The sequence below is a fragment of the Mobula birostris genome, chromosome 2, assembly GCF_030028105.1.
Source record: "Mobula birostris isolate sMobBir1 chromosome 2, sMobBir1.hap1, whole genome shotgun sequence".
In the NCBI taxonomy this organism is placed as follows: domain Eukaryota; kingdom Metazoa; phylum Chordata; class Chondrichthyes; order Myliobatiformes; family Myliobatidae; genus Mobula; species Mobula birostris.
Window position 1 is genome coordinate 64074577 of NC_092371.1, and position 27980 is coordinate 64102556.

Consider the following 27980-nt stretch of genomic DNA (forward strand, 5'->3'; position numbering starts at 1 on the left):
TCTTTATCCATGATCAAGTTGAAACTATTGGTGTTATGATCACTGGAACCAAGGTGCTCCCCTACACACACTTCTGTCACTTGTCCTAACTCGTTTCCTAATAGGAGATCTAATATCGCATCTCCTCTAGTTGGTACCTCTATATATTGATTTAGAAAACTTTCCTGAACACATTTTATAAACTCTAACCCATCTAAACCCCTAACAGTATGGGAGTCCCAATCAATATGTGGAAAATTAAAATCCCCTACCACCACAACTTTATGTTTCCTGCAGTTGCCTGCTATCTCTCTGCAGATTTGCTCCTCCAATTCTCGCTGACTATTGGGTGGTCTATAATACAACCCCACTAATGTGGCCATACCTTTCCTGTTTCTCAGCTCCACCCATAAGGACTCAGTAGACAAGCCCTCTAATCTATTCTGCCTGAGCACTGCTGTAACATTTTCCCTGACAAGCAATGCTACCCCCCCCCCACCTTCCATTCCTCTGCCTCGATCACATCTGAAACATCGGAACCCTGGAATATTAAGCTGCCAGTCCTGCCCCTCCTGTAGCCAAGTTTCACTAATTGCTACAACATCATAATTCCACGTGTCAATCCACGCCCTCAACTCATCCGCCTTCCCCGCAATACTCCTAGCATTGAAATATATACACCTCAGAAGATTTTTACCACCACTCACAACCTTTCTATTTGCGGCTTTGCTTGAACTTTTAACATAATTTATTTTCACCCCAACCACACTGTCAGCTCTGGCACACTGGTTCCCATCCCCCTGCAAATCTAGTTTAAAGCCTCCCCAATAGCACTAACAAACCTCCCTGAAAGGATATTCGTTCCCTTGTAGTTCAAGTGTAACCCATCTCTCTCGTACATGTCCACCTGCCCCAGAAGAGGTCCCAATGATCCCGAAATCTGAAACCCTGCTCCCTACACCAGTTCTTCAGCCACTTGTTCATCCTCCAGAGCATCCTATTCTTACCCTCACTGGCACGTAGCACAGGTAGCAATCCTGAGATTACCACCCTCGAGGTCCTGCTTTTCAACTTCCTACCAAGCTCTCTATACTCACTCTCCAGGACCTCCTCACTCTTCCTTGCTATGTCATTGGTACCGATGCGCACCATGACATCTGGCTGATCACCCTCCCACTTCAGAATGTCATGCAATCGATCAGAGACATCCTTGACCTTGGCACCCAGGAGGCAACAAACCATCCTGGATTCTCTGTCACGACCACAGAGCCTCCTATCTGTACCTCTAACTATTGAATCCGCTATCACTACCGCTCTCCTCTTTTTTCACCCTCCCTTCTGCGCTGCAGAACCAGACTCAGTGCCAGAGATCCGGCTACTGCAGCTTGTCCCAGGTAAGTCATCCCCCTCAACAGTATCCAATGCGGTATACTTGATGTTGAGGAGGATGGCCACAGGGGAACCCTGCTCTGCCTACCCTTTCCTCTTCCCTCGCCTGACAGTGACCCAATTTCCTGTGCTCTGCTCCTTTGGCGTAACTTCCTCCCTGTAGCTACTATCTATAATCTCTTCATTCTCCCGAATGATCCGGAATTTCCCGAATTTCCCATTTGACAAAGGCAAGCCCCTAAATTTCACTCTAGATAAGTATCACTGTTTCTCTGATACTCAGGTAGTCTGTATTAATGTTGCCAGCTCTGTTCCGCACTTGGAGAAATTGGTGGGCTGCCCAGACAGCAGTGCCTCAATACCACTTAGGCACAGATCTTGGACTTGTTGTCAAATATGAATATACACTGCCAAGGTAGATATTGAGTATTGATACCCCTGCTTTAGATCATCTGACTTTCTCTAAAACTCATAACATTGTCATCATACAGATGGGTCATGGGACATGTGGTCTTGAGTTCCCTCCTTATACATTGCTGTCCATCGGAATGACTGTTCATAAAGCCCAACTCTGCAATCAGGATTTTGGCAATTCTGGCCAGTATCCTTTTTTTTACAAATAAAGTGTCTTAAAAGCTTCCTGGCAAACATTTCTATGTTAAAGGCATTATATAAAGGACATTAGTATTGATCTTTCAAGACTTAGTACAAACATGTGGGATAAAGTATATGAGGAAATGCCATTGGATCCAATTAGAAGTGACTCAAGATGTTGTCTCTTCACAAAATGGGAAACTAAAATGCTGCCTCTCCCAGCATGTTGGCTTTGTTATAACATTTCAGTTCCCTTCAAGTAATCTCTGCACAGATGGGGATTAATGGAGCTGTCACCCAAGATGTATTGTACTTGAATCACATTCTGACACCAATTTGTGATTCCAGGTACTTGGGCGTCACCAGAAGCGCTTCTTCAATGCTTTTCACATCAGGTAATAGCATGAAGGAAAATGCAGTGCAGCAAATTTGACCAGTTGTGTACTGCTCACTGCTGGAACACAGAAGAGTTCAACACAGGGCAGGCCCTTCGGCCCACAATGTCCATGCCCACCATGGTGGCTGCCCTTTCCAGAATTTAACTGCTGCGTCTTTAATATCAACAACGGTTGTATTCACTTTGAGGGTATCCTATCATGCTAACTGATTTGAGTAGGCCGCTATTGTTAGCGGAACAAGAATTTCTGAGAATTTAAGGTGACACCTGTTCCTATACTTTTTCGGAGTGATGCATTTTACATTAAATAAGATAAAAGATCTACTGCCCGTGCTATCATCTCCAAGAGTTCGTCTATACTCAGTGTATTACAGTGTATTTGATCTGTTCTGAGATATGAACTGAACAAGTTTGGTGATCCACATGATATTAAACAGAGACTCAACCATTCGGCACTGAATTGAGATAGAGTAGGTGCAAGGTAATGGACAATAGCTTGATAAACACATTATTTCAATTTCCACAATTATCAGTCTTACTTATCTTGTGTTTTGTCAAATTGGCTTGTTATTGGTACAGTAAATAAGCTTGATCTTAGGGACAACCAAGAGAAAATCCACAGATGCTGGTAGTCCGAGCAACACACACAAAATGCTGGAGGAACTCAGCAGGCCAGGCAGCTTCTAGGAAAAGAGTACAGTCAAGCTGTAGTAGCGGGTCTGGCCCAAAACGCTGATGAGATTTGGCTAAGGGAAAAAATGGCATACTTTCAAGTTTGTTGACGATATTGAACTGGGGTGGAAATGTTCGTATGGAGAAAGATATAGAGGTTCAGAATCTTAGAAACACACAGCACAGAAACAGGCCCTTTTGGTGCTCCACATCCATACCATCTTTTTTGCCTGTTAGCCTGGGTTGTTGGGTCCATACCCTATAATGTCAAGCCTGTTTAAGTGTCTGTCTAAGTACTTCTTAAACATAGTAACTATCTGATTTCACCACCTCCTCTGGCAGATAGCGATCATTCTCTGTGTAACTAAACTTCATCCCTCTCATCCCACTTAAAACTCCTTCCTATCACCAGAAACCTATGCCCTCTTTTTTATGACAGTGGGGCTTCAAGGAGGTTTGAACTAGTTGGGTGTGTGTGAGTACAGTAGATGCAACAGAAGGCAGGATAAAGTGAAGTTATCCATTCCTGTACGAATAACAGAAAGGTTAAATATTGAGAGATTGCTGAGAATTTGTGAATCAAGAGGATCGATGTGTTCATTTGTTTACAAGTAACTGAAGGCAAAATGCAGTCAGAGCAATCAATTAAGATGACAAATAGTATGGTAGCCTTTATTGTGAGAGGATTTAAATACTCCAATTTTAGTCCCCTTACCTAAAGAAGAGTATATTTGCCATGAAGTCAGCCAGGCAAAGATTCACTTAATTTGTTCCAGGGATGGCAGTGTTGCTGTATGAGAAGAGACTGAGTAGCCACCCTTGGGTTGGAGGTGCAACAAGCATTTTATTTCCAATTCCCATTCCTGTTCCAACATATCTGTCCATGACTCCTCTTGTGCCAAGATGAGGCCACCCTCTGGGTGGAGGAGTAACACCTTATATTCCGTATGGGAGCTCCAACCTGATGGCATGAATATATATTTCTCATTCCAGTGTAAAAAAAATCCTTTCCCCCTCCCTCATTCTTTTATTCCACATTCTGTCCACTTACTTCTCACCTGGCTATCACCTCCACCTGGGTCCCCTTTTCCTTCCCTTTCTCCTCTCCTTCAGATTCCTTCTCCAGATCTTTATCTTTCCAACCCACTTGGCTTCAACTATTACTTTATAGCTATCCCCTTTCCCCTCCCCCAACCTTTTTATTTATTCATTTCCATAGATGCTGCCTGACCTGCTGAGTTCCTCCAGCAATTTTTTTTGCGCGCGTGTGTGTGTGTGTGTGTGTGTGTGTGTGTGTGTGTGTGTGTGTTGCTCTGGATTTCCAGCAGCTGCAGAAATTTTCATGTTTTTGATTAGACTAGGTCTGCATTTTCTAGAGTTTGAAAGAATAAGAGGAGATCTTACTGAAATGCTAAAAGTTCTTTAAGAAATTAACAGGTTTGTTGGAAAGAAGACAATTCCCCTGGCAGAAGAGTTGAGTTTCCGCCACTTCTGTAAGTTTTTACCTTCTTCCCGTAACCATGTGTGTTTCCTCTCACAGTCCAAAGATATACTGGTTGGTAGGTTAATTGGTCGTTGTAAATTGTCCCATGATTAGGCTAGGGCTAAATCAGGGGAATGCTGGATGGTGTGGCTCAAAGGTTTGGAAGGGCCTATTCTCTGCTCTATCTCAATCAATCAATCAATCAATCAATAAATCAATAAATAAGCCATGAGACATACTTTCAGAACAAGGGCTTGGCCATTTTGGACTATAATGTGGAGAAATTTCATTTTATTGGCATAACCGATTGAATGCTTTCAGTGGTCACCAGGATTTTCTTCAGATTTCAATTATTTCAACAAGAAAAGTCTAAGTATTTATGAGAATATAAAAAAAAGTCTGTTGTTCTGAAGTATTGTATTGTTTAAATTTTTTTCGGCTTCTCTCTTAAGGTCACTAATTTATTTTGCTACGGATTCATCTTAAGTCTTCGTAATGTTAACTTGTTAAAAAAAATTTTCCAAAATGTTTGATGTAATGTTCATGCATTGAGTCAAAACTACCACCAGGGGTCATATAGTATTGTCATCAAGTGTTCCAATTACCCAACATGGTTTATTTAAGAGCATGCTACTTGTATTGCAGGCAGTTGCATAACATTCTTTTTCTTAGTTCTGACTGTGTTCTCCATATTCAGATATAGATAAGCATGCATGTTGTAAAGACAAAATTTTAGGGGCGGCATCGTCATGTAGCAGTTTGCATATTGCTATTACAATTCTGCCACAGTCTGTAAGGCATTTATACATTCTCCCCATGACTGCATGATTTCCTCCAGGTGCTCCAATTTCCTCCTATATTTCAAAGACATACGGTTTAAGCTTAGTAAGTTGCAGACATGCTATTTTGGCGTCACTTGGAGACTGCTGTCTGCACACCCTCGGTCATTGAAGCATATGACACATTTCACTGTTTATTTTGAGATTTCGATGTACATGTGACAAATAAAGCTAATCTCTAAATTGTTATTTGCAACCTAATCATGAGCTCTGTTTGCGTATTATTGTTAAGGGGTCTGAAACCAGGGAGTTGATATGGTTATCCTTTTTAAACATAAAGGTTTGGATTTTGCTGTGAAGTAGAGAGGTGCTGTTAATCGAATGAGTAATCTGAATTAGCTCTGGTGAACAGTGAGTTTCGCAGCCTAATCGTTTCAAAATTAATACAAACAATATCTGCTGTTTCCAACAAGTGTTCCTCTCCAACAGACAGGACTGGACCACAGGCCAATGTTCTCCTTCCCAAGCCCAGGGACACTGGCGCTCATTGTAGCACTGTATTCATTCCAAAAGAAAACTAAATTTAGCACAGACCTAAGTTCCAATTCAATCCTGCTGGGCAATTAATCCCACATAGGATGGTGCCATCCCGTCACCACCAGACAGAGTTAAACAGCTGCTTCTATGGTCTAATGAGATAAACTATTCTGTGAAATTTGTTCCCAGACTGTATCTTAAAAATGTGCAAGTGTTACCACCTAAAAAAGCCAACTATGATTCACATTTTAGGTTTCCAAATCTGATTCAGTGCAACGTAGAGGTTCTCATCTCTTCTCGAAGGGGGCCATCGTGTACTTTGCCAAAACACCAAAACAAAAAGAGGCAGAAGAGGAGAATGCAAGTTGTCATGACACATTGCGATTCATTCAGTTATGGTCGCCTCATTATGTGAAGGATGTGGAGGCTGTGGGGAGGGTGCAGAAGAGATTTACCAGGATGTTGACTGGATAGAGACTATTAGATAGGCATGTAGACATGCAGAGAATGGATGGACATTGAGCGTGTGTAGACAAAGAGGATTAGGTTTCATTAATTTGATTAGGTTGGCTCTAACCTGTGGGCCAAAGTGCCTGTTCCTGTGACATATATATTCTATATTATGTTCTACTGTATGTTATGGAGATATAAATGTTCTATAACATTCCTTGACAGCTGTATTCTGAATTTTCTGTGAGGTTTCCTTTAATGATGGTATAAATGAACATGATGCTCTTAAAAACATACTCAGTCAAAAATAAAGAGAAGTGTTTTACCATTAAAATGCGAAGTCTCTGATGCCAAATAATGGTATGATGCCTGCATTGCTGAACAGGATTGCTGTGGACCTATCTGGAGTCAAGTTCAACAGTCCCTGTCTCTCCATACTTACCTGAGCTGGTTGCAGAGGTCAGTCTTTTTGGCCTCCTCCATCTCCAAGTCAGGCAGTTTGCTCCATGTGGTGATCAGACCTTGGCCAGGTGCTGTGATGCAAAACTTGTCCCCATGGCTTTTTGCCAGGCCTTGACTGAAGGCAAACTGGCGTGAGGAATGTTAATAATTAATACCTGTGTCTTACATTCAAGGCTTTGAAAAGACTATTACTTTAGACATTTTAAAAAGCTTTAAAAAAATTAAAAATTTTAAAAATATGATATAATTACAAACATAAGGAAATGGTCAAAAACTAAGGTAAAATAATATAAAAGCAACTGGTGGTGTGGCGGACTCACGCCGCCAGGTTCAGTGGCAGTTACTACCCCTCAACCATCAGGCTCTTGAACCAAAGGAGATAACTTCACTCAATTTCACTTGCCCCATCACTGAAATGTTACCACAACAATGGACTCACTTTCAAGGACGCTTCATCTCATGGTCTCAATATTTAGTGTTTATTTATTTATTGTCTTTTGTTTGTTGTCTTTTGCACACTGGTTGAATGCCGAAGTTGGTGCAGTCTCTCATTAATTCTGTTATTGTTATTATTCTATGGATTTATTGAGTATGCCTGGAAGGAAATGAATCTCAGGGTTGTATATGGTGACATATATGTAGTTTGATAATAAATTTACTTTGAACTTTGAACTTTGACTCCTACTCTGATGGTCTGGAACCTCTGTTGAAACCAGCACAATTTGGGGTCCTATATTAGGTTTGATTGGGTGCAGGATCTGAGTGAAAATTCTCTGGTGTGATGCTGGAGAACCTCAGCTAGACCAGGTACTACCATTAGGATTCCAGCAGTAGGACATAAAAACAAATGTGGCATCATCTGTCACTAAGTCCTGGTCTTCTATATTTGATAGCTTAATCGCAGAAGTACCAGTTATTTAAGGTTATATAAATTTAGCTGAAAAATTCCTTCCAATACTTTGAGATTCAAGTGAAATTTAAAAGCAACTCTGACTTTATTCTAATGTAATCCAATTTGGCTCATCTATTATATTCAAGCTCTCAACTGTTCCAAACCAGCTGGTCAGATAGATAAGAGCTCATAATTACGATCTTTGTTTCTTATTAATTTCTTCTTGATTTATCCTTTAGTCCCCAACCAAGAGGAGGCGGGATTGACAACAGAGATAAAAATATGCATTTTCATTGAATATCTGAAACTAATACTTTAAATTCTAGAGGATACTTTTTTCAGTTAGCAAGTAGATCTGGTAATTGAAATTTTTGAAGAGCTTTTTAAATTCTTCTCAAGAAAAAGCTGTCAGAATTCAGTGAACTAAAGATTTAAGAGAGTAGGTTTGGTCCATATAATTAATTTTTGTACTATTTCCTTCCTCTCTGAAGACTCTGTTTCAGTCATTTATAAATATTAGGGTGCGGAAATGGAACACAATCAGTTTATTGAAACATTCAGTGTCACTTCTGCTTTGTTTGATGGCTCTCAGAATCACATTCTGCTACTGCTTTTTGCCTACAGCATATACATTGCTGTAAGTCACAACATGCAATCTTTTTTTTCTGGAATTTAGGACTGGAGTAAAAAACAATTATTTCACAAGTGCATTTTCATGGGGATTAAATTCTCATTTTAATTCCATGCACTTGTTTTGTCAATTCTATTGTTGAAATATTGTTTTTCCTAAAAATAATGATAATCTCGTTTCCTTGAGCTGTCACTTAAAGATTGAAAAATACAATAAAGCATCTGATAAAATTGTCATGCAGCATTTAGAGGTAAGCTTCCTGATACAAGCATTGTGTCTTTAATATAGAAAACCAGTAGTGTTCATTTCATATTGGAATATTTCACTTATATTTTTAACATGATTGCTTTCAGCTGTCTGACAGAATTTCACAAACTAGACACAGAATCCACACAGATTACTTCCTTCCAGCACTCATACAAGGAAAGATTTTTCAAAACAACACTTTATCATAATTAATGTATTTAATTGAAATTACAGCACACACATAAAGCATTTCACTCAGCTTGTGTAACAGACCCAAATCTAATTATACACTTCCTAGATTTCTCCCTTTATTTGTCCTTCCTTCTTCTATATAACTGTCCTATCATTAAAACCTCGACTACTGGATTTCCTTAAACACTCTCTACTGATGCAAATCATATTCCTTTAAATTGGATTTAGTATGTTGATGAAATGCTAAATTGGCATCTTGAATATCCAAGTTGTTTTTTGTACTAAACTGGAAGGATCATTTTAGTGAAGTTGATGATAAGTGTGAAGAAGAATTAACGTTCTTCTCCTGACATCTATGTTTCAATGATTATGATTGTCTTACCCAGTGAAGTAAGATATTGTGTTTATCAAATAAAGTTGCAGAGTATACATCACAATAAAATCAATAATTTTCTATTTTCCCCAACAAAGCATATGTAGAGTATATGATGTGCTGTATTTGTTAAATACAGTAAAGTTAAACCTCTCTATAATACTGTGACTCATAACATATTATGTATATAAATAATATTATGCCTAATTCATGACATTAATATGCCCTAAAGAATTTCCTATCATTAGCATGCATGCTTCAAACTGAGAGATGGCAAAAAAAGAGAGGATAATATCTAGGCAACACACATCAAAGTTGCTGGTGAACGCAGCAGGCCAGGCAGCATCTCTAGGAAGAGGTACAGTCGACGTTTCAGGCTGAGACCCTTCGTCAGGAATATCTAGGCAGCCCCTTTTTCCCCATGCTATTGTCAACCCCTCCAAGTCCAATACCAATCCCTGTATTTACCGATGTCTTTGAATCTTTTCCTCTTTCTATCTGGTAATCTCTTTCCATGACAGAGCTTGGAATAGGTGCATCTTATCTTCCCTCCATTATAGACTACTGTAGCATCCTCTTAGCCAAAATACAAAGATGAGGGTTCTAAAAGAAACTTTCTAAGTTATGCTTCGAAATAAAATAACCCCAGATTACATGCAAAAGTTGATATGTCAGCTTGTGTTTTCTTCCCTTTAGGGTCTGGTTTCCTAGTGTCTCACTCACTATTGTTGTCATCATCATTGACGACCCCTTCTCCTCAGATCAAAGGTGTTGCTTCCGCTTGAGTTGTGGGTTTTGGTGATAACTATAGTATTTGGTGATAACTACTATAGATTTGTTCGCAGATGGAGCAAGAAGATTGGGTGGGTGGATATTTGTAAGACAGTGTATTCATTCCATTACTTACAATAGATTTCTGTTTGTTCCTATTGCAGAGAGGCAATATAAGCAGTGTCTTCAAAAATGCTCTTTCCCAACTTTGAGGAGTCGGTGCCTGTAATCTAGAAATCTGTGGGAATGTGGCTTTTTTTCTAAGGAGGCTTTTTTTCTTGAGTCCTTTCCTCTTCTTGATAGTCTCCTGCCAGAGCACAGCTTGGAATAGAATGTCTATTTTGGAAACCTGGGACCAATCTATGGGAATGATGTGGCTTTCACAATGGATGTGATTCACTCTTCCAGTAGATTTCAAGGAGTCTGCAGAAACAGCTTTGGTGTTGCCATTCTTGTGCCTTGAGGTGCGGAGCCCAGATCTCAGAACCAGGACCTTAGATCCTGATAGACCAGGATCACAACTGCTGACTTTCCCTGTGAAGGACCTTATGACCATTTCAACAATAAATTGGCCCTTTGTAATACAAGTCAAATTGGATAAAAGTGGTAAACGTATGGTGGTGATAGTCTCTTGGGTTATCAGACAAGCAAACTGACATCTCTGATTAGGATTCACCTCGGCATGGAAGGTAGTGGTCCAAGGATACTAACAAAATGCCAGTATAAGACAGATTCCATCTCTCTCGATTGGCCCAAGCGCTGTCCCAAATCCACAGTCCAAATGCTGTGATCATTGTACTGATTACACACCAATAAAAAATGAGTAAGTAATGAGTAAAAAAAAGAGTCCTGATGAAGGGTCTCGGCCTGACATATCAGCTGTTTATTTCCCTCCATACATGCTACCTGTCCTGCTGAGTTCCTCCGGCATTTGATGAAAAATGTCTTTACACGCGCAATGTACGCCATGCAATTGGCCTTGGGCTGTCAACTTTCACTGATGAGGGATCTAATTGGTGCAAGCCTATCATGTAATGCCATTTTAATATATTTTTAGGGTGTCATGCTGTTTCTAGCACATTATACCATTAACTAGCAATTCACAGAACTTCAAAATAGATTTTAAATGCATAGACAATTTCCATAAATCATGACAGATTTAATTTCCCATGAAGAAGAAAACATCAAATAAGTTGAAGCATTGACCTGAAATGCAAACTTCACTTTCTCTTCCCTGTTACTGCCTGACCTGCTGAGTATTTCCAATATATTTTCTGTTGATAATTAAGGCCATTTCTATCAGAGTCTATGTTGCCATGGTTACAGCTTCCTGCAAAACGTTTTCTATCAATTCATTAAAGGCTCATTTGTTAACTTCCCATTACATGGAAGCTCTCTCTGCTTCTTATGTTTCTAGGACCTAGACTATTTTTACAAAACCAGTGATTGACTGATTAAAATTTATGTGTTCCGTTAATTTAATTCCTTTTCTGGAATTGCTGTATGCATTTGTGTTAGCATGGATACTATCATTATGGCTAAGTGTTTTTCCTCTGGCTCTGCTTTCTTACACAAGGTAACCTCTCACTTTCATTTATTGTTAGACATATTTTCTTCACCTGACAAATTTTATTGTGGATTCCATTAAGAAGAAACTCACGGGAATTTGTAACTTACTTCAAACACAAACCATTTCCATAAATCACGTCAGATTTAATTTCCCATGAAGTTAAAACTTCAAATAACATGGATTGCTGAGTGAGCAAGCACAACTAAATACAGAACACGGGGTGCATTTTTCTTTGTTACTTGCCACTGAAATGCAAATCCAGGAGTTATATTCACGTTTGCACTGTTCTGAGTTTCCCTTGACTGATATCATACGTATATTGAGTAGTTAAGTCTCAAATTAATTAAGCATAATTAGTTGGATATGTTGGTTTACCTTCAATTTAAATTTCAGTCGATTTATCCTTTTTGATTGTAAAGAAATTCCACTGTGGAGTTGATTCTCTACCTAAATCTTTTGGTCCCTCTCTGGTTCTGCGGTGAATGGGAACTGTGGAATTGATCATGTAGTGGTGTCACCTGTATCCTTCAATGCAAGTGCGTTCCACACCATTCCATTCCCTTATAACTCCATGGGCTCTTTCAGGAATTTCTCTTGAAATAACATAGATGAAGCCTGCAGTAAAGCTCAGATCCATCAGAGACAAAGGTGTACAGGGAGGGAAATGTAACTTTTAACTCGTGTGACTCTAAGGACAAAATTTGTTCATTATAAACCTCACCTGGTTTTCTCAGCAATTTGCTTCATGGAGTTCAGTTGATGTGTTCAAATAAGGGTCTAATCAAATATAACCCATTTTTTGTTATTTAGCAGATTTCCACTTATAGACTGCAGGAATAGTGAATTTTATCTGAATAATATGAACGGCATATGTTGAACTTCAGAATCGTCCAGACCAATTGAACAGAATGATTGAATCTTTGCAATTTGTGAAAATATTTTCATTCGTTCTTGCTGCTTTAGGCAATACATCTTTTCAGGCCAGATTTGTGAATACAGGGACCAGATGGTAAATGTCTCATATTACTTTCTGCATTTTGGACGAACAAGTAGAAGCTTCTTTCTGCCTGGCAATCATTCAAACTGGAAACACATCACTTGCAGTGCATCACTCAGGCAACGTTTGGTGACCACCAACAAGTCACCTCGTTGCCCCTTGAAGATTACACCCTCCTGACAATGACATTTTTCAATATTTTATCTGCGCATCTGGATGAGTTCTGGGATTTTGTGCAGTGATGGAAGTTCGTGACATCAGCAGAGCTGATTTCCGGTCATGGGCTCATCTTGGACTCTTTGATTGTAAGGAAATTCCACTGTGGAATTTCATCGTTGGACTCCTCATGAAGTCCAGCAGGAGTGTGTGGACAACCACAGATTGCCTAGCACTTAGGTTGGAAACTCCGTCTGCTCAATACAGTGCCATCTAGCCCTTGATTTTCAAATGAAAGAAATGGTACATGGCAGACATACCAGTGCAAGTTACACTCCTTTGTTTAATTGAATTAATTTAAATCTACTGAATTTTTTCACAAACACAAGAGATTCTGCAGATGCTGTCCTTTCCTATCAGATTACTTCTTCTTCAGCCCTTTGCCTTTTCCACCCCAGCTTCTCATTTTATCAACCCCCCCCACACACCTATATAAAGTTCAAAATACAAAGTTCAAAGTAAATTTTATTATCAAAATACATATATGTCACTGATTCTTCCTCCTCACTTGGCTTCACCTATCATCTGCCTGACCTGCTGAGATCCTCCAGCATTTTGGGATTTTTATTGTTTATCTTTATTGATCAATGGAACACTTGTAATGATGTTCTAGATTTTAATAGCTTTTTAATGCCTTTAATTAGCTAAGAATGTCAGAGGTATTAATTGACATTGATCCTAGGGGCAGAATTATGTCATGACCCATTGAGTTTGCTCTGCCATTCAGTCATGGCTGATTTATTTTCCCTCTCAACCCAGTCCTCCTGCCTTCTCTACATAATCTTTAATGCCCTTACTAATCAAGAACATATCAACCTCCACTTTGAACACACCCGATGACTTGGCCTCCACACCGTTAATGGCAATGAAAATCACAGATTCGCCACCCTCTGGCTAAAGAAACCCCTCCTCGTCTCTGTTCTAAATGGACGCCCTTCTGTTCTGAGGCTGTGCCCTCAGGTCCTAGACTTTCCCACTATTGGAAACATCCCCTGCATATCCGCTCTATCTAGGTCTTTCAATATTCAGTAGCTTTAAATGAGATTCGCCCTCATTCTAAAAACTCCAGCAAGTGCAATCGCAGAGCCATCAAACTTTCCTCATAGGATAACTCTTTCATTCCCAGAATCATTCTCGTAAACCTCCTCTGGACTCTCTCCAACGCCAGCACATCTTCTTTGATATGAAACCCAGCGCTGCTCACAATATTCAAAATGACCCGTGACTGACCAATGTCATAAAGTCTCGGCATTGCATCCTTGCTTTTATGTTCTAATCCTCTGAAAATGAATGCTGACATTGTATTTGCCTTCCTTACTACCATCTCAACCTGCAAGTTAGCCTTTAAGGAATCCTGCATGAGGAACTCCAAGTCCCTTTGAGCCCCCATTTTCTAAATTGGTCCCCATTTAGAAAATTGTCTACGCCTTTATTCCTTCTGCTGAAGTACACAACCATTCAGTCTTGTCATCTTCAGAAGTTTTCTGATGACTCTGCCATAGTTGGATGCATCAGCAAGGGAGATGAGGCTGAGTACAGGGCTGCGGTAGGAAACTTTCTCACATGGTGTGAGCAGAATTATCTGCAGCTTAATGTGAAAAAGACAAAGGAGCTGGTGGTAGACCTGAGGAGAGCTAAGGTACCGGTGATCCCTGTTTCCATCCAGGGGGTCAGTGTGGACATGGTGGAGGATTACAAATACCTGGGGATATGAATTGACAATAAACTGGACTGGTCAAAGAACACTGAGGCTGTCTACAAGAAGGGTCAGAGCCGTCTCTATTTCCTGAGGAGACTGAGGTCCTTTAACATCTGCCGGACGATGCTGAGGATGTTCTATGAGTCTGTGGTGGCCAGTGCTATCACGTTTGCTGTTGTGCCCTCTCCACTGATCTCCCTCCTGGCACTTATCCGTGTAAGCGGAACAAGTGCTACACATGCCCTTACACCTCCTCCCTTACCACCATTCAGGGCCCCAAACAGTCCTTCCAGGTGAGGCAACACTTCATCTGTGAGTCGGCTGGGGTGATATACTGCGTCCGGTGCTCCCGATGTGGCCTTTTATATATTGACGAGACCCGACGCAGACTGGGAGACCGCTTTGCTGAACATCTACGCTCTGTCCGCCAGAGAAATCAGGATCTCCCAGTAGCCACACATTTTAATTCCACATCCCATTCCCATTCTGACATGTCTATCCACGGCCTCCTCTACTGTAAAGATGAAGCCACACTCGGTTGGAGGAACAACACCTTATATTCCGTCTGGGTAGCCTCCAAACTGATGGCATGAACATCGACTTCTCTAACTTCCACTAATGCCCCACCTCCCCCTCGTATCCCATCTGTTACTTACTTTTATACACACATTCTTTCTCTCACTCTCCTTTTTCTCCCTCTATCCCTCTGAATATACCCCTTGCCCATCCTCTGGGTCCCCCCCCCCACCCTCCTTGTCTTTCTTCCTGGACCTCCTGTCCCATGATCCTCTCGTATCCCTTTTGCCTATCACCTGTCCAGCTCTTGGCTCCATCCCTCCCCCTCCTGTCTTCTCCTATCATTTTGGATCTCCCCCTCCCCCTCCAACTTTCAAATCCCTTACTCACTCTTCCTTCAGTTAGTCCTGACGAAGGGTCTCGGCCTGAAACGTCGACTGCACCTCTTCCTAGAGATGCTGCCTGGCCTGCTGCGTTCACCAGCAACTTTGATGTGTGTTATTAGTAAATAGTAATAGTCATGGAAATAATAAATAGTAATAGAATAGTAATAGAAAGATAGTAATAAATAATTAAATAGTAATATGTAAATTATCCCTCTTTATTTGCACCATATCTTGCAAAAGAGCTTCCATTTCATTTCTTGGAAAGATAAAGATCAGCTTTATTTATCACATGTACATTGAAACATCAAAACATACAGCGAAATGCGTTGTTTGCGTTTAACAACCAACATGCTTTCAGCTGCCATCATTTTGTTATTTTTGTTCCAGGATTTTGTAAAGCTGAGATGTACCCAATGTTATTTGAACAAGGATCTGGACTTCTAATCATGTTTGAGTTTTGTTGATTCCGCAGCTCTAAATATACAGATGATGATACGATCTGTGCCTGAAATATACTGCTGATGCATTCTAAATACATGGGTTAGAATTAACTTCTGTAAAACTAGGTTGGGTTAAATAAACAATTCTAATGTGCTGCGAGCACAGCTTGAAAATGTGTCAACTGTAGTTCACTTGCAAGCATTTTTGCCTTTGAGGCTAGAGAGCAAAGGCTCAAGTCCCACTCCAGAGGTTTAAGCACAAAAATCAAGGGCGTAACGATCACCAAATCCTGACTGGTTGGAAATGAGACTTTTTGGACGAACTATTAAACTGTGTAGTTTGCATCAAATCAAATCAGCAAGGATTGTGCCAAGCAGCCCACAAGTGTTGCCACACTTCTGGAGCCGAAATAGCATGCCTACAGTTTACTAATCTTAGTAATGTGGGACGAAACCAGAGAACCCGGCGGAAAGCTGCATGTTCATGGCGGGGAATGTACAAGCTCCTTGCAGACAGCAGTGGAAATTGAACCCCAATCTTACAACTAGTGCTAACGTGCCATCCCAATGTTTGTTCCACAGTCAACAGAAACTAGTATTCTGGTCAATATCACTTAACTATCATTTATTACAGACTGGTAGCTTTTAGCCCAAGTTAGGTAAAATACTTCTTTCACTTCTTAAGTCCACCTGTACATTTGAACTCCTCTTTGAGGTAAATTTAAGTGTAAATGTTTGAAGGAAATTTATATGGAACATGAGATCCTATTTTGCCAATTAATGCATTTCGGAACTGTTGTGGTTGGGTGGTCCTGGAACCTTTCTGTCTGCTGTCTTCAGCCTCGTGTTCTTGCAACCTCAGTGTGATCGTGGGGGAGGAGGAATGCATGAGCATCCCTGGTTACACATAGTGTCTTGCATTGACCTGGGCTTTGTTCTAAAAACCTGATGCAAAATTTACCGGAGATCCCAGATTAAATCCAGATCTTTGCCACTTATCCTGAATAGGCAGTTTCTATGTTATGCATTCTACCTGATTCTGTTTTTCTTTTCCACTTTAATCGATGTCCTTAGATGTAGCAAATGCAAAGATTTTGTTTTAGTAAACTGTCTTCAATACTTTACTTTGTACAGCCAAAGCTATCTTGCATCAGTGAGTGAGTCCATCCACAGGAGTCTTGATTGCCTGGATACAGTAGAAATGACCTCTCCCAACTTCCATGGATGGAATGAAGATGATATGGGAAGCACAGACACCCTCAAATCCAACCCTGTAAACCAGGTGTGTATTATTTTCATCTGTGGAAGTGAATAACGGCAATTAGGAAAGTGTCGGCATAAACCAAATGGATTTTGTCAAAGTTCCACTTGCAATTTGTTTCATTTCACTTTGCTGTGCTTTCCTTAAAGGAGCAAGAAATGGAGTATAGCAATCAATATGAAAATATCTGCGAATCTGTCTTCAATGAGGTGGATTCCCAGGCAGTGGATGCTCTGGACCTGCCCATACCTGGCTGCTTCCGCTCAAGAAGTCACAGCTACCTTAGAGCAATCCAGGCTGGCTGTTCTCAGGATGATGACAATGTATCTGTCCGTTCAGTGTCTCCCCCACCTTTAACCACCACAGTTAGAACCATGCAAACCAGCACCAGTAAGTACAACTCTCACTACCACTAAGTACTTGAAATGGTCAAAGATGAGCCGTCTGAATGATGTTATGGCTATTTTGAGCACAGAAGTGTTTGGTTCATCAGATAACAGCTGACAAAGCATGAAGGTCCCTGGGATATTATTTGAATCCTGACAGTGAGCTGAACTGATCTTTCAAAAAATATTTAAAATATCCATATGAAGGAGGTCACCCTCATGGACAGGAAGTGAATCATATCCCGGGGGGGGCCATGATTTATTCAATTTACAGATAGTATTTCAAATTAATGAGTTAGAGTTTTTAAAAATGATGGCCTTCAATGATGTTTATGTTTTTTCCATTGAAGCTGAAAATAGTGTAAATGTTAATGTGATTTGATGTGTTCGTGAGTTTAGACCGATGTTGATATTTGTTTAGCTCATTGTGTGAGGCAAATGTAGAATGCAAATATAGTCCTTGAAATATAGTTGTATAATGCATGAATCTTTTAAATGATTCTTAATCTTCATGTTTCAGTAAGGGAAAGTGAGATAAATTCAGTATTGATTTTGTGGTTTTAAAAAATCAAATTTTAAATGCTCTATTTATATGGATGTAAGACATGGCGGAGGAGTGTGTCGGTGGTGCATGAATATCTGCTTGCTATACTGCCATGAGATGTGCATCTCATCCTAATTGAGTGTTGAAGAGACTGTTACATGCTTACAAGGCTTGAGCTTTGGACTGGATTTTAAGTGTTTGAAAAATGTTGGTATTGGCGGTCATGTGCTGCATTGCAAAGTACAACATTGTAATATTCAATAATTTATGTGCTCACATGTACTGATTCTGTGATATAACAAAGCATTTACAATTTTCATGAAAGAAAAAAGATTATTTCTTTTTAAATGATGAAATAAATGATATAAATATACTTTCTCTTGCTCTTCTGAAGGCATTGCTTAAAATATTGATACACAGTGGACATTATTCTCTTTGCGTTTACTCTTTACCGATGTCCAGTTTAGATGCGGGACGTTATATTTGCTTACTTTGTGCAATTCTGTTGTTTAGCAGAGTAAGCTTTTTTTTCCATTGGACAATATATTTGTGTATTATTTGTTATAGCAAAAGCCAAAAGGTTGTCATGACATATCACATCAAAAGCTTCTGTGAATATCGTGTTTGAAAGGTGATGGGGGAGGTGGCAGCGATGGATGTTGAACCATGCAAGTTTTCGACCTCACCCAGTGCCATCGGACAGAGTAACAAGTGGATGCCAGTTACCTTACTGAAAAGAGATCTGGAAAATCACTGGATGCATCGTCTTGGGCTATTATTTTGATGTTATCGCTAGTTGTCTTTTTGCTGACTAATCTACATGTCCAAAAAATCTTTTGAACTAATGTTTACAAACCTGCACAAATTATGTTGTCAATGTGTTATGAAACTACTCTCAGCAATGGATAAATGGGTCGATTTGCTGTACAGAAATCTGGTGGAACAATTCACTCATCCTTTATGGAATCTACCTGATTTAACAAGACAGTTTCTATAACATTCAGTCAGACCATTGCCCAGAAGAGGAGATAAACATTTAGGACACACAGGGTGGAAATTAGTCCTCAACAGCATCAATATAGTTGTGTATGTATGTTTAATACTTCTACAAAAATCTGATTCCAGCAAAATCGTTGGAACCAAATTTCAGAAGTACCATATAATGCTCAGTTATGGGTGTCTGGGCATCATTGGGTGTTAACTGTCAGAGTTGAATTTCTACCTCTTTTCCTGCAAGACATGTATGTGAATCGAGCCAAGCTTTCTGATAACTCTGACACATATTGCCCTTTGCAACATGGCTTTGCGGCATGATTTGGAACTTTCAACCAAAAGCTCAAAGCTTACTCACTTCCTGCCAATTTGATGATCTCCAATTGAAGGCTTTCAGGGTTACTCCTTGTTACAACAAAACTGTTAAATTACTTATTCATTATAGATGCAAATATAGACCACACAACTTACTCACATCAGGACAGAGCAGTAATATGAATGCCAAAAGTAAAACTTATTTATGGATCAAAGGTCGTATTAAAAAGTTAAGTATGAGCAATGGCTGAGAATTTTAATATTGCCTAATGCATAATAAAGGATTATTAGAAGGTGAATTTGCATTTCAAAGTACCAACATAAGGAGGAAATAACCCTTAACAATAATCAAAAAGGCGGAACCAAATACCACCAATTAATGTATGTTATTTTCTGTGCACTGTTTGTGATTGTAAAGGGAGTTATTTCTATTACAGTGCTATCAGTACACATATTAATTGATAAAGATCATATTCTGATTACAAATATTCTTAAGGACAATAAGACTTAGGAATCACTTATTCTAGGGGGAATAGGACAAGCGGCATTATTGGGAAAAAGACTCCATCCCAGCAGGAGTCAGAAGGGAAAAATAAAGTAATATCCTACCAGAGTAAGAATCAGCATTGTGGAAATTCAAAGTGTCAGTGTTAGAGCTTCGAAGTGTTTGCTAGGATTTTATTCACAATTGTAACTTCAATATTTATGCATGCTTAATATACCATTCAGCTTAATATAGGGCATTTTAACAGAAGGTATTACATCTGTGTGTATACACTTATGATTACTATGAATCTGGTGTAATGTTTCCATGTTTATTAAACACTGCATCCTCTTCTTGATGTAAGTTTAAGTATAAGAGATGCATCAGTATATTAGATCTTGAACTTGACGTGAGGCTTAATTTAACTGGGTGTATGAATGAGACATGAAACCTGAGTGAGTGACAAGTTTGCAAGGTTACACCGAGGTGACTTTGGCTATTCTAGCCCATGCTTGACAAGTGTGATTGGATTGGATACAGGAAGGCTATATAACATAACTCTGCCTCTAACTGCACTTTCTCCAGATTACTTCAGTGATCACATGATATATCAGTCAATAATGATGATTACAACGCTCACCGTTCTCCGAGTTGCAAAAGCTGCTCCATTCATTGTGCGATTTTATCATCTACAATAGAGCAAGTGCATGGAATATATCCCAGTGAAAATTGCTGTAGCTGACCTGCTGTTTGGGGGCCTAGCTGAAACAAAAGAGGAAGTGAAGAAGTCAACTTGATCTCATTAATGATCAGGATGAATTTTTTTAGTTCTGAGTGATCCTGGCAATGTCATGTTTGATAAGCCTATTGGATGTTTATAATAGCTGGGTCTTATGGATGTGCTGGGGTTATCCCCCACCAGAACATGGTTACTTGGTGGGGAAAAAGAGTTTCAGTGACAGGACTCCATTGTCAGGAAACTGATGACGATAATCTAAGCAATAAGAATGCAGGGTTTAAGAAGTTGTGACAGTCAGGAGAGGGAGAAATCCTGCCACAGAAGGTGACCAAGGTATCCTGAAGGACATGGAGTAACATTCCAGTGCTCACCCATAAATAAAGTGGTGAAACTGTTCACCTTGTTGGGTCTTTTCCAGTCCTGCATCAACCTGCAGCCTGCTTTAATCAGTGAATTGCTCATATGGATGACTGTAAAATCATAACCGAATGGAGTCCTACAGAAACAAGGACGTAACTGTTCTGTCCCTATTTTAACCTCCTGTTAGTAACAATCATGACGCTGCTTGTGTCAGTGTGCATGCGTTTAGTTGTAAAAACAATTTGCATAGTACAGCCTAAATTTTATGTGCTTTTTACAGTATAAGGTAAACACCTCCGCATCTATCTGTATTTATGCAGTGACATACATAATCAAGTGTAGCATGATGTTTGAGTGTGGGTGTTCCACAGGCATAACTGGATATTTAGCCAGAATCTAGGGCAAATCTGAGTGCTGATGAGCTATCTTGATCTAATTATGTCCACACCTTAAACCTCCTTGCCAAGTATAACTTTAAAAAATCTGTTGTAAAACTTTCAAGGTGTAACAAGGGTACAGCGTTGACTGACAGATACCTGAATGTTTCAAAAGACAGTATTTTGGATAATGCTTTTTCTGATGCCAGTTAAAACTGTCAACTGGCTTCTGCCAACATTTTCAAGGATCCTTTAGTCAGTGCAAGGAAGGTTTTAAACTTGCTGAAAATCTTACTTGAATGAGTCATATTTTCCTAATGATAAAGATTGCTTATTAATATTTATGATATTTCTCTTTGCTCTAATCTATTTACTAATGGAGTGTTGGCAGTTCATCCAGAAATATGATCTGAAGAATCAGAAGAAAATATCCAGATTGAATGAAGCAAGATACTTCAGTCTTCTTCCATGCAGAATATCATTGCCTTTCTTGATTTTTTTTTTGTAATCCAACCACAGCTTCCAAAGTCAAAAGCTTCACTTGAGGATGAGTAATATTACTTGAAAATTAAAACCTAATTTGTGGATAGGAATATTATTGTGATCACTAGTTTTGGTCATGTTGATTGAGGAAGGATTAATGGGCACCACGGTAGCATGGCGGTTAGCGCTTCACTATTACAGCTCATGGCGTTGGAGTTCAGAGTTCAATTCCAGCCTCATCTGTAGGGAGTCTGTGCATCCTCCCTGTGGAGTGCGCAAGTTTTCTCCTGCAGTTCAAAGACATACCAGTTAGGAGGTTAATTGTTCGTTGTAAATTATCCCATGATTAGGCTAGGGATAAATCAAGGGTTGCTGGGTGGTATGGCTTGAAGGACCAGCAAGGCCTGTTCCAGGCTGTATCTCAATAAGTAAATAATGGCCAAGTTTCAAGAGAATACCCTGCACACTCTCAAATAATACCATGGCATTTTTAATGTCCAACTGTGAAGGTTTTAATTGAAAGACTACAGTTCTCTAGCAATTTAGCACTTCCACAGATTCTCAATGAAGTCAACCATTCTATCACTATCAATACCAACAACAACAAATATTGGTTGAAGGAATCTCATTGTACTTATTCAGCTATCACTTCCAACTACCAGTTAAATATTTAATTAAATATTTTCTAGAAGATTCCAGAAATCTTTAAAAGAAAACTTTGTAAGTAAAAAGTACCTGAAGAGAATGAAAAAAAACATTATTTTTTCAGGTTAATAACTTTTCATAATTCTGACTGGTTTTACTGCTATGTTAATCTACACTGGGGCGCTTTGGCGAAAAATGGCCCTGCAACCTGCATTGGACAGCGGTGCGGCGCTAAACTGCATTAAGCTGAATATTACTGGTTTGATGTTTGATATTCTATGTGTAGTTCACTCGCTTTTTGCTGCTTGCGTAATTGGTTCTTCTTTCTCACTCATTGAATGTTTGATGTTTTCTTGAACGGGTTTGACAGTATTTCTTTGTTTCATGGCTACCTGTGGGAGGACAAATCTCAGAGTTGTATTCTGAGATTTGATACTTTGATAATAAATGTACTTTGAATCTTGAATCTACTGGTGACAAACTGCTTGCAAAGTGTGACTGGCTTATAGGAGTGAAGAACTGGAAAGTCATCACTGATGAAGTATTCAATATTCATTCCTGATGAGGCAATGCTTCACCTGGAGTTATCTATTGTACCTGCTGTACATTGGTGAGGCCCAACTCGATTGGGGGTGGAAGGGCTATTTTATCCAGCACCTTTGCTCTGTCTACCACAAATGGCAAGATCTCCTGGTGGCTATCCACTTAAAATCAACTTCCCATTCCCATTCTGACATGTCCCATTCCTGTATTGTCATGATGAGGCTAAACTCAGGTTGGAGGAGCAATACCTCATATTTCCTCTGGGTTGCCTCCAACCTGATGGCATGAGCATCACTTTCTCCAAATTCCAGTAATTTCTCCCTCTCTCCCTCCTCTTTTTTCCATTCCCTGTTTTGGTTACCTTCTCACCCTTTCTCATCTCTACACCTGGCCATCACAGCCCCCTGGTTCCCCTTCTCCTCCTTCCCTTTCGTCCATGGTCCACTGTCCCCTCCTACTAGATTCCTTTTTCTCCACCTCTTTACCTCTTTTAACTAACCCCTCCCATCTTCTTACATCATCATCCCTCCCACATCGACCCAACTTCCCCTTCACTTCTACTTCGCCTACCATCTTATTCTGGCTTCTGCCACCTTCCTTTCCAGTCTAGGCCTAAAATATTAACTGTTCATTCTCCTCCATAGATGCTGCCTGACCTGCTGAATTCCTCCAGCACATTGTGTATGTTGCTTAAGATGACCAGCATCTGCAGGATCTCTTGTAGTTGGTGTCCATTCATCATCCTTTTGTGTACTTCATTGAGATTTTGCTTCAGTAGAGTTAAGGAGTTAGTTCATTACACGAAGATACTCTGAGAAGCTAGTCAATAGTGACGTTTACCACAGTTAAATTTTACACAGGTTGAACATCAAAGTGAAACCGAGAGGATTACACTGTAGAAATAACATTTTAGCTGAGCAGTCTCATAGATTACAAGAAGTTTGAGATCCAATAATGCTTAATTCCCTCGCACCGTTTACCATGAAATATTATGTTTATTACAGCTGAGCCCCAGGTGGCCTTGTAGCTTTCAGCAATGTTAAATTTCCCATCTAATTTTACAGTTTCTAAATTGGTGGCAGATAGAACATAATTAATTCACATTTAAGAATTTGAAGCAGAAATGTTGATGTTCCTTACTCTGGGTTTAATACTGATTTTCAAAACCATGAGTGGCATTAAATCTGTATATTTATAACTGAATAATTGATGAGATTCATGGTGACATCACCAATTACCTTATGACTGTACTTGTTAATATATTCTGACAAGCCTACCATTTAGGATTCACCATGTCCTTCCTCTTGTCCTCATTCACTGAGAACTGCCTGGGTTTTGACCTTGTAAAATACTTCCCATATCCGCAATGAAGATATAACAGACAAGAAATGTCAACATAACTTTTTTTCAATAAATACAAGTTAGGCTCAGATGGCAAATTAGAGTGTTTTATCATGTGCATACACTCAGTGGCCGTGTTATTGCATATCTCCTGTACCTAATAAAGTGGCCACTGGGTGTACCTTCATGGCTTTCTGCTGCTGTTGCCCATCCACTTCAAGGTTCGATGTGTCGTCCGTTCAGAGATGCTTTTCTGCATGCCACTGTTGTAACACATGGTTATTTAAGTTACTCTCGCCTTCCTGTCGACTTGAACCAGTCTGGCCATTCTACTCTCACCTCTATCATTAACAAGGCGTTTTTACCCGCAGAACTGCTGTTCACAAGATTTTTAAAAATTATTTTTTGCACCATTCTCTGTAAACCCCAGAGACTGTTGTGCATGAAAATCCCAAATCCCAGGAAATTAGCAGTTTCTGATATGCTCAAACCATCCCATCTGGCACCAATTACCATTCCATCTGCAAAGTCACTTAGATGACATTTCTTTCCTATTCAGATGTTTGGTCTGAACTACTATTGAACCTCTTGACCATTCTGCTGCTTCTATGCTGTGAGTTCCTGCCTCATGATTGGCTGATTAAATATTTGCATTAACAATGTACAGGTGTACCTAATAAAGTAGCCACTGAGTGCATGTTTCATAATGATATTTCCAGAACTTTAATACTCTATGTTAATGCTGTGATTTTGTCAAAATGGTCTTTTGGGTTTTTTTTCTAAATATTAAACCAGCAAATAAGGTGCCAAGTATGAATGTGTAGCTGGCCTCCGTCCATATTTCTAAGGAAGTAGCACACCAGTTTAATTTAGAGTGGCTCATCTCTTTGTTAAAATAGCAGACAGAGGAGTGTTGTGCAAATGAAACCCAGACTGCCAGCTACCATCAGCCCAGCAACCAGCATATCAAAGGCACATACAGATGGTTTGACCTCCAAAGTCTGTCTCATTAATGACGAAGGGACTATTGGTAAAGCAGGCTCCTGGCTATGTAAACAGCAACCTGATTATGTCATAGTCACAGAATTATATCCTTAAGCCCAATGCCTTGGATATCTGAAAATTCTTAGTAAATTTCTACAGATCAGTCTTTCAGAGATGGCAGCACAGGTGGTGCATTGTTGCGAGGGAGTTGCCCTAGGAATCCTCATGACTGACTCCAGACCCCAGGGTGTTTCAGAACACTAGGTTAGGTCTAACCAAGGAAACCTTCTGCCGATTACACTCATGAATCTCTGCTCCCCTTTTCGAACAATGCTTGAAAAAAAAAGGACAGGTAAAAGCAGAAAGAGAGTACAAACTCTGTGTGGGGAACATTAATAAGGATCATTTAGAAGCATCATCACCAGCTGGGCTTGCTGACACCTGAAGATTTGCACAGCCCAGTTTCAATGCTGATCTCTGCTATTGAGTGGAGATTACACATTCTCCCTGTGGGTTCCCTTTGAGCGCTCAGTATTCTTTCACATCCCTAAAATATGTAGATTGGTAGGTCAATTGCCCACTGTTAATTGCCTCTGTGATGTAGGTGGTGGGTGGAGATACATCTCTACTAAGGAGTGTAAGGCGCTGCTTCCCTCCGCTAGCTTGCAGGTCACCCTTGGGCAAGGTGTAGCACCTGCTTAAACCCCCCAGTCAGGGTCACGTGAAGCCATGGGAGCAGATGGTGGATGGTTGTATGAGTAGCTGGTGCAGATCACATCCTGGTTATGCAACCACTGATACCAGGCAGGCAGTCTCTGAAGAGTATTGATAATGGCTGGGGTCACCTGTCTTGTAAAGACACTGCCCAGAAGGCAATGGCAAACCACTTTTGTAGAAAAATTTGCCAAGAACAATCATGGTTATGGAAAGACCATGAACACCCAGGTCATATGGCACTGCCCATGATGAACGAACAATGTAGGTGAGCAGTAAAATATCAGGGGAATTCATGGGAATGTGGGAAGAATAAAATGGGATGAGTGTAGAATTAATGTCGGTGGGTGCTAGATAGTATGTACAGACTGAGGGGTCTGTTTAAATTCCCTATCAGATTTATTTATCACATGTACATTGAAGCATGCAGTGAAATGTTGCATTTGTGTTCGCCACCAAAACACACAAGGAACAATACAAGCAACAGCAACAACAAAACAAACAAGACACCAACAGCAAAACAAGCCCCTTTCATTCCCACCCATCCACCCCTTTACATACAAAGGCATAGACAGGCCTCCAACCCCAGGATAGGCCACCTCCAGGTCCCCAGACTCCCAGACATCACACGCGCGCGCACACACACACACACACACACACACACACACACACAGAACCATCATGACATACAAACCTCCTTAAATACCTACTTATTGAAGATTTTTCTGCCCATGACAATACTGGTAGATGAGATCACTCTAGTTCTTCCTGGGCTAAGGTCCAATTTCACACTGAGCTGACTTACACCACCACTGAGCTAAATGGAAGAGATAGAGCACAGATTCAGCAGCTCAAATCTGGGCAACTGCTATGGGCCAGAACTGCGCTTTGTACGTCTTTCACCTCATGGCCCATCATATTGTGTTAACATAATGATAAAGATGGAGGACCAGCCTAGTTTCAATGTGAACAGAATGAGAGGATAGCCAAAGATGTGGAAGTAAAGGTAGGTGTACCACTATGATGAAGTCACACTTACTTACTGCCCACTATGCTGCTGGCATTTAGGGCAGCAATGAAGGTCCTCCAACTCTGGTGGTGTTCAAGGCTTCCTTCGTCATGTCAGTAGCTTCCTTTCAGTTGTCAGCTATGCAAGTCCCAGGTGGAGACTCAGGAATACCATCACGCTCAGATGTAGAAGGATGCTTCATTGCTGTTTCCACATCAAGAGCCAAGACCCTACCAAGAGCCAAAGTGTAAAGATCTAACTCCAGCCAACATAGCTGTCTGGGTCATTGATGTACACAAGCCTCAGAATTCAATGACATAGTTGTGGTCCTCTTATAGAGATGAAGCCCTATCATGGGACTAAATAGACACATAACCAATAAACTAGACTAAAGCTATGCAGTCTTGATTTATCTGTACATGAATGATGGGATTGGGTGAGGAGGGTCAATGGAGCAGATGACTGAAAGAGAAAGCTGTATGATTAACCCCAGTTTCAATTATACTGGAGCCCACCTCATGAACATGAAAAAAAAATAATCAAAGGAGGATTATTTTCAGCTATGTTTATATTTCAACTATTTTATACCTTTTGAATATTGGTCCAACTGGTACTGTATCCCTATAAGGACTACAATTAAATAGGAGCCAATTTTCAGCCAATTTAATTCACTCCACATGACCCGAGAAACATTAAGTTTCCTGGATACATCAAAAAAAAGCTATAGGCCACAACAATATTTTATTGTAGTGCTGAAGGCTCATGATCCTAAACCACCAGTATCTTAGACAGTCTTTACCAGTTTAAGCCCTCATGCCGTGTAAAATTGCCCAGGTTTCTCCTGTCCATAAAAAAAACAGCTCAAACCCAGTTCAGTCAATTACTACCCCATCAGTTCATACTAACCCATCAGCAGAATGATGAAAGATATCAACTGCAGTGCTTTCTAAAGGCACTGATTCACTAACAACCTGCTGACCAGAGTTTGTTTGGGTCCTACCAGGATGGTTGAGCTCCAGACATCACCACAGTCAAATGAGCAGATGAGCTTAATTACAGAGTTGAGGTGAAAGTCATTGCTACTGGCACCAAGGCATTATTTGACTGAACATGGTACCCAGAAGCTCTGGT

General features: G+C 40.1%; 1 protein-coding gene across 1 annotated transcript in view; it reads left to right on the top strand.

Annotated features, from left to right (window-relative positions):
* Window positions 1-27980, top strand: part of LOC140187083 (disks large-associated protein 4-like) — a 276915-nt gene that overhangs the window by 94767 nt on the left and 154168 nt on the right. The window contains exons 6-7 of the mRNA XM_072242023.1: window positions 16806-16944; window positions 17085-17322. Coding sequence (XP_072098124.1) covers window positions 16806-16944; window positions 17085-17322 — 377 coding nt within the window. The remainder of the gene's footprint in view (window positions 1-16805; window positions 16945-17084; window positions 17323-27980) is intronic.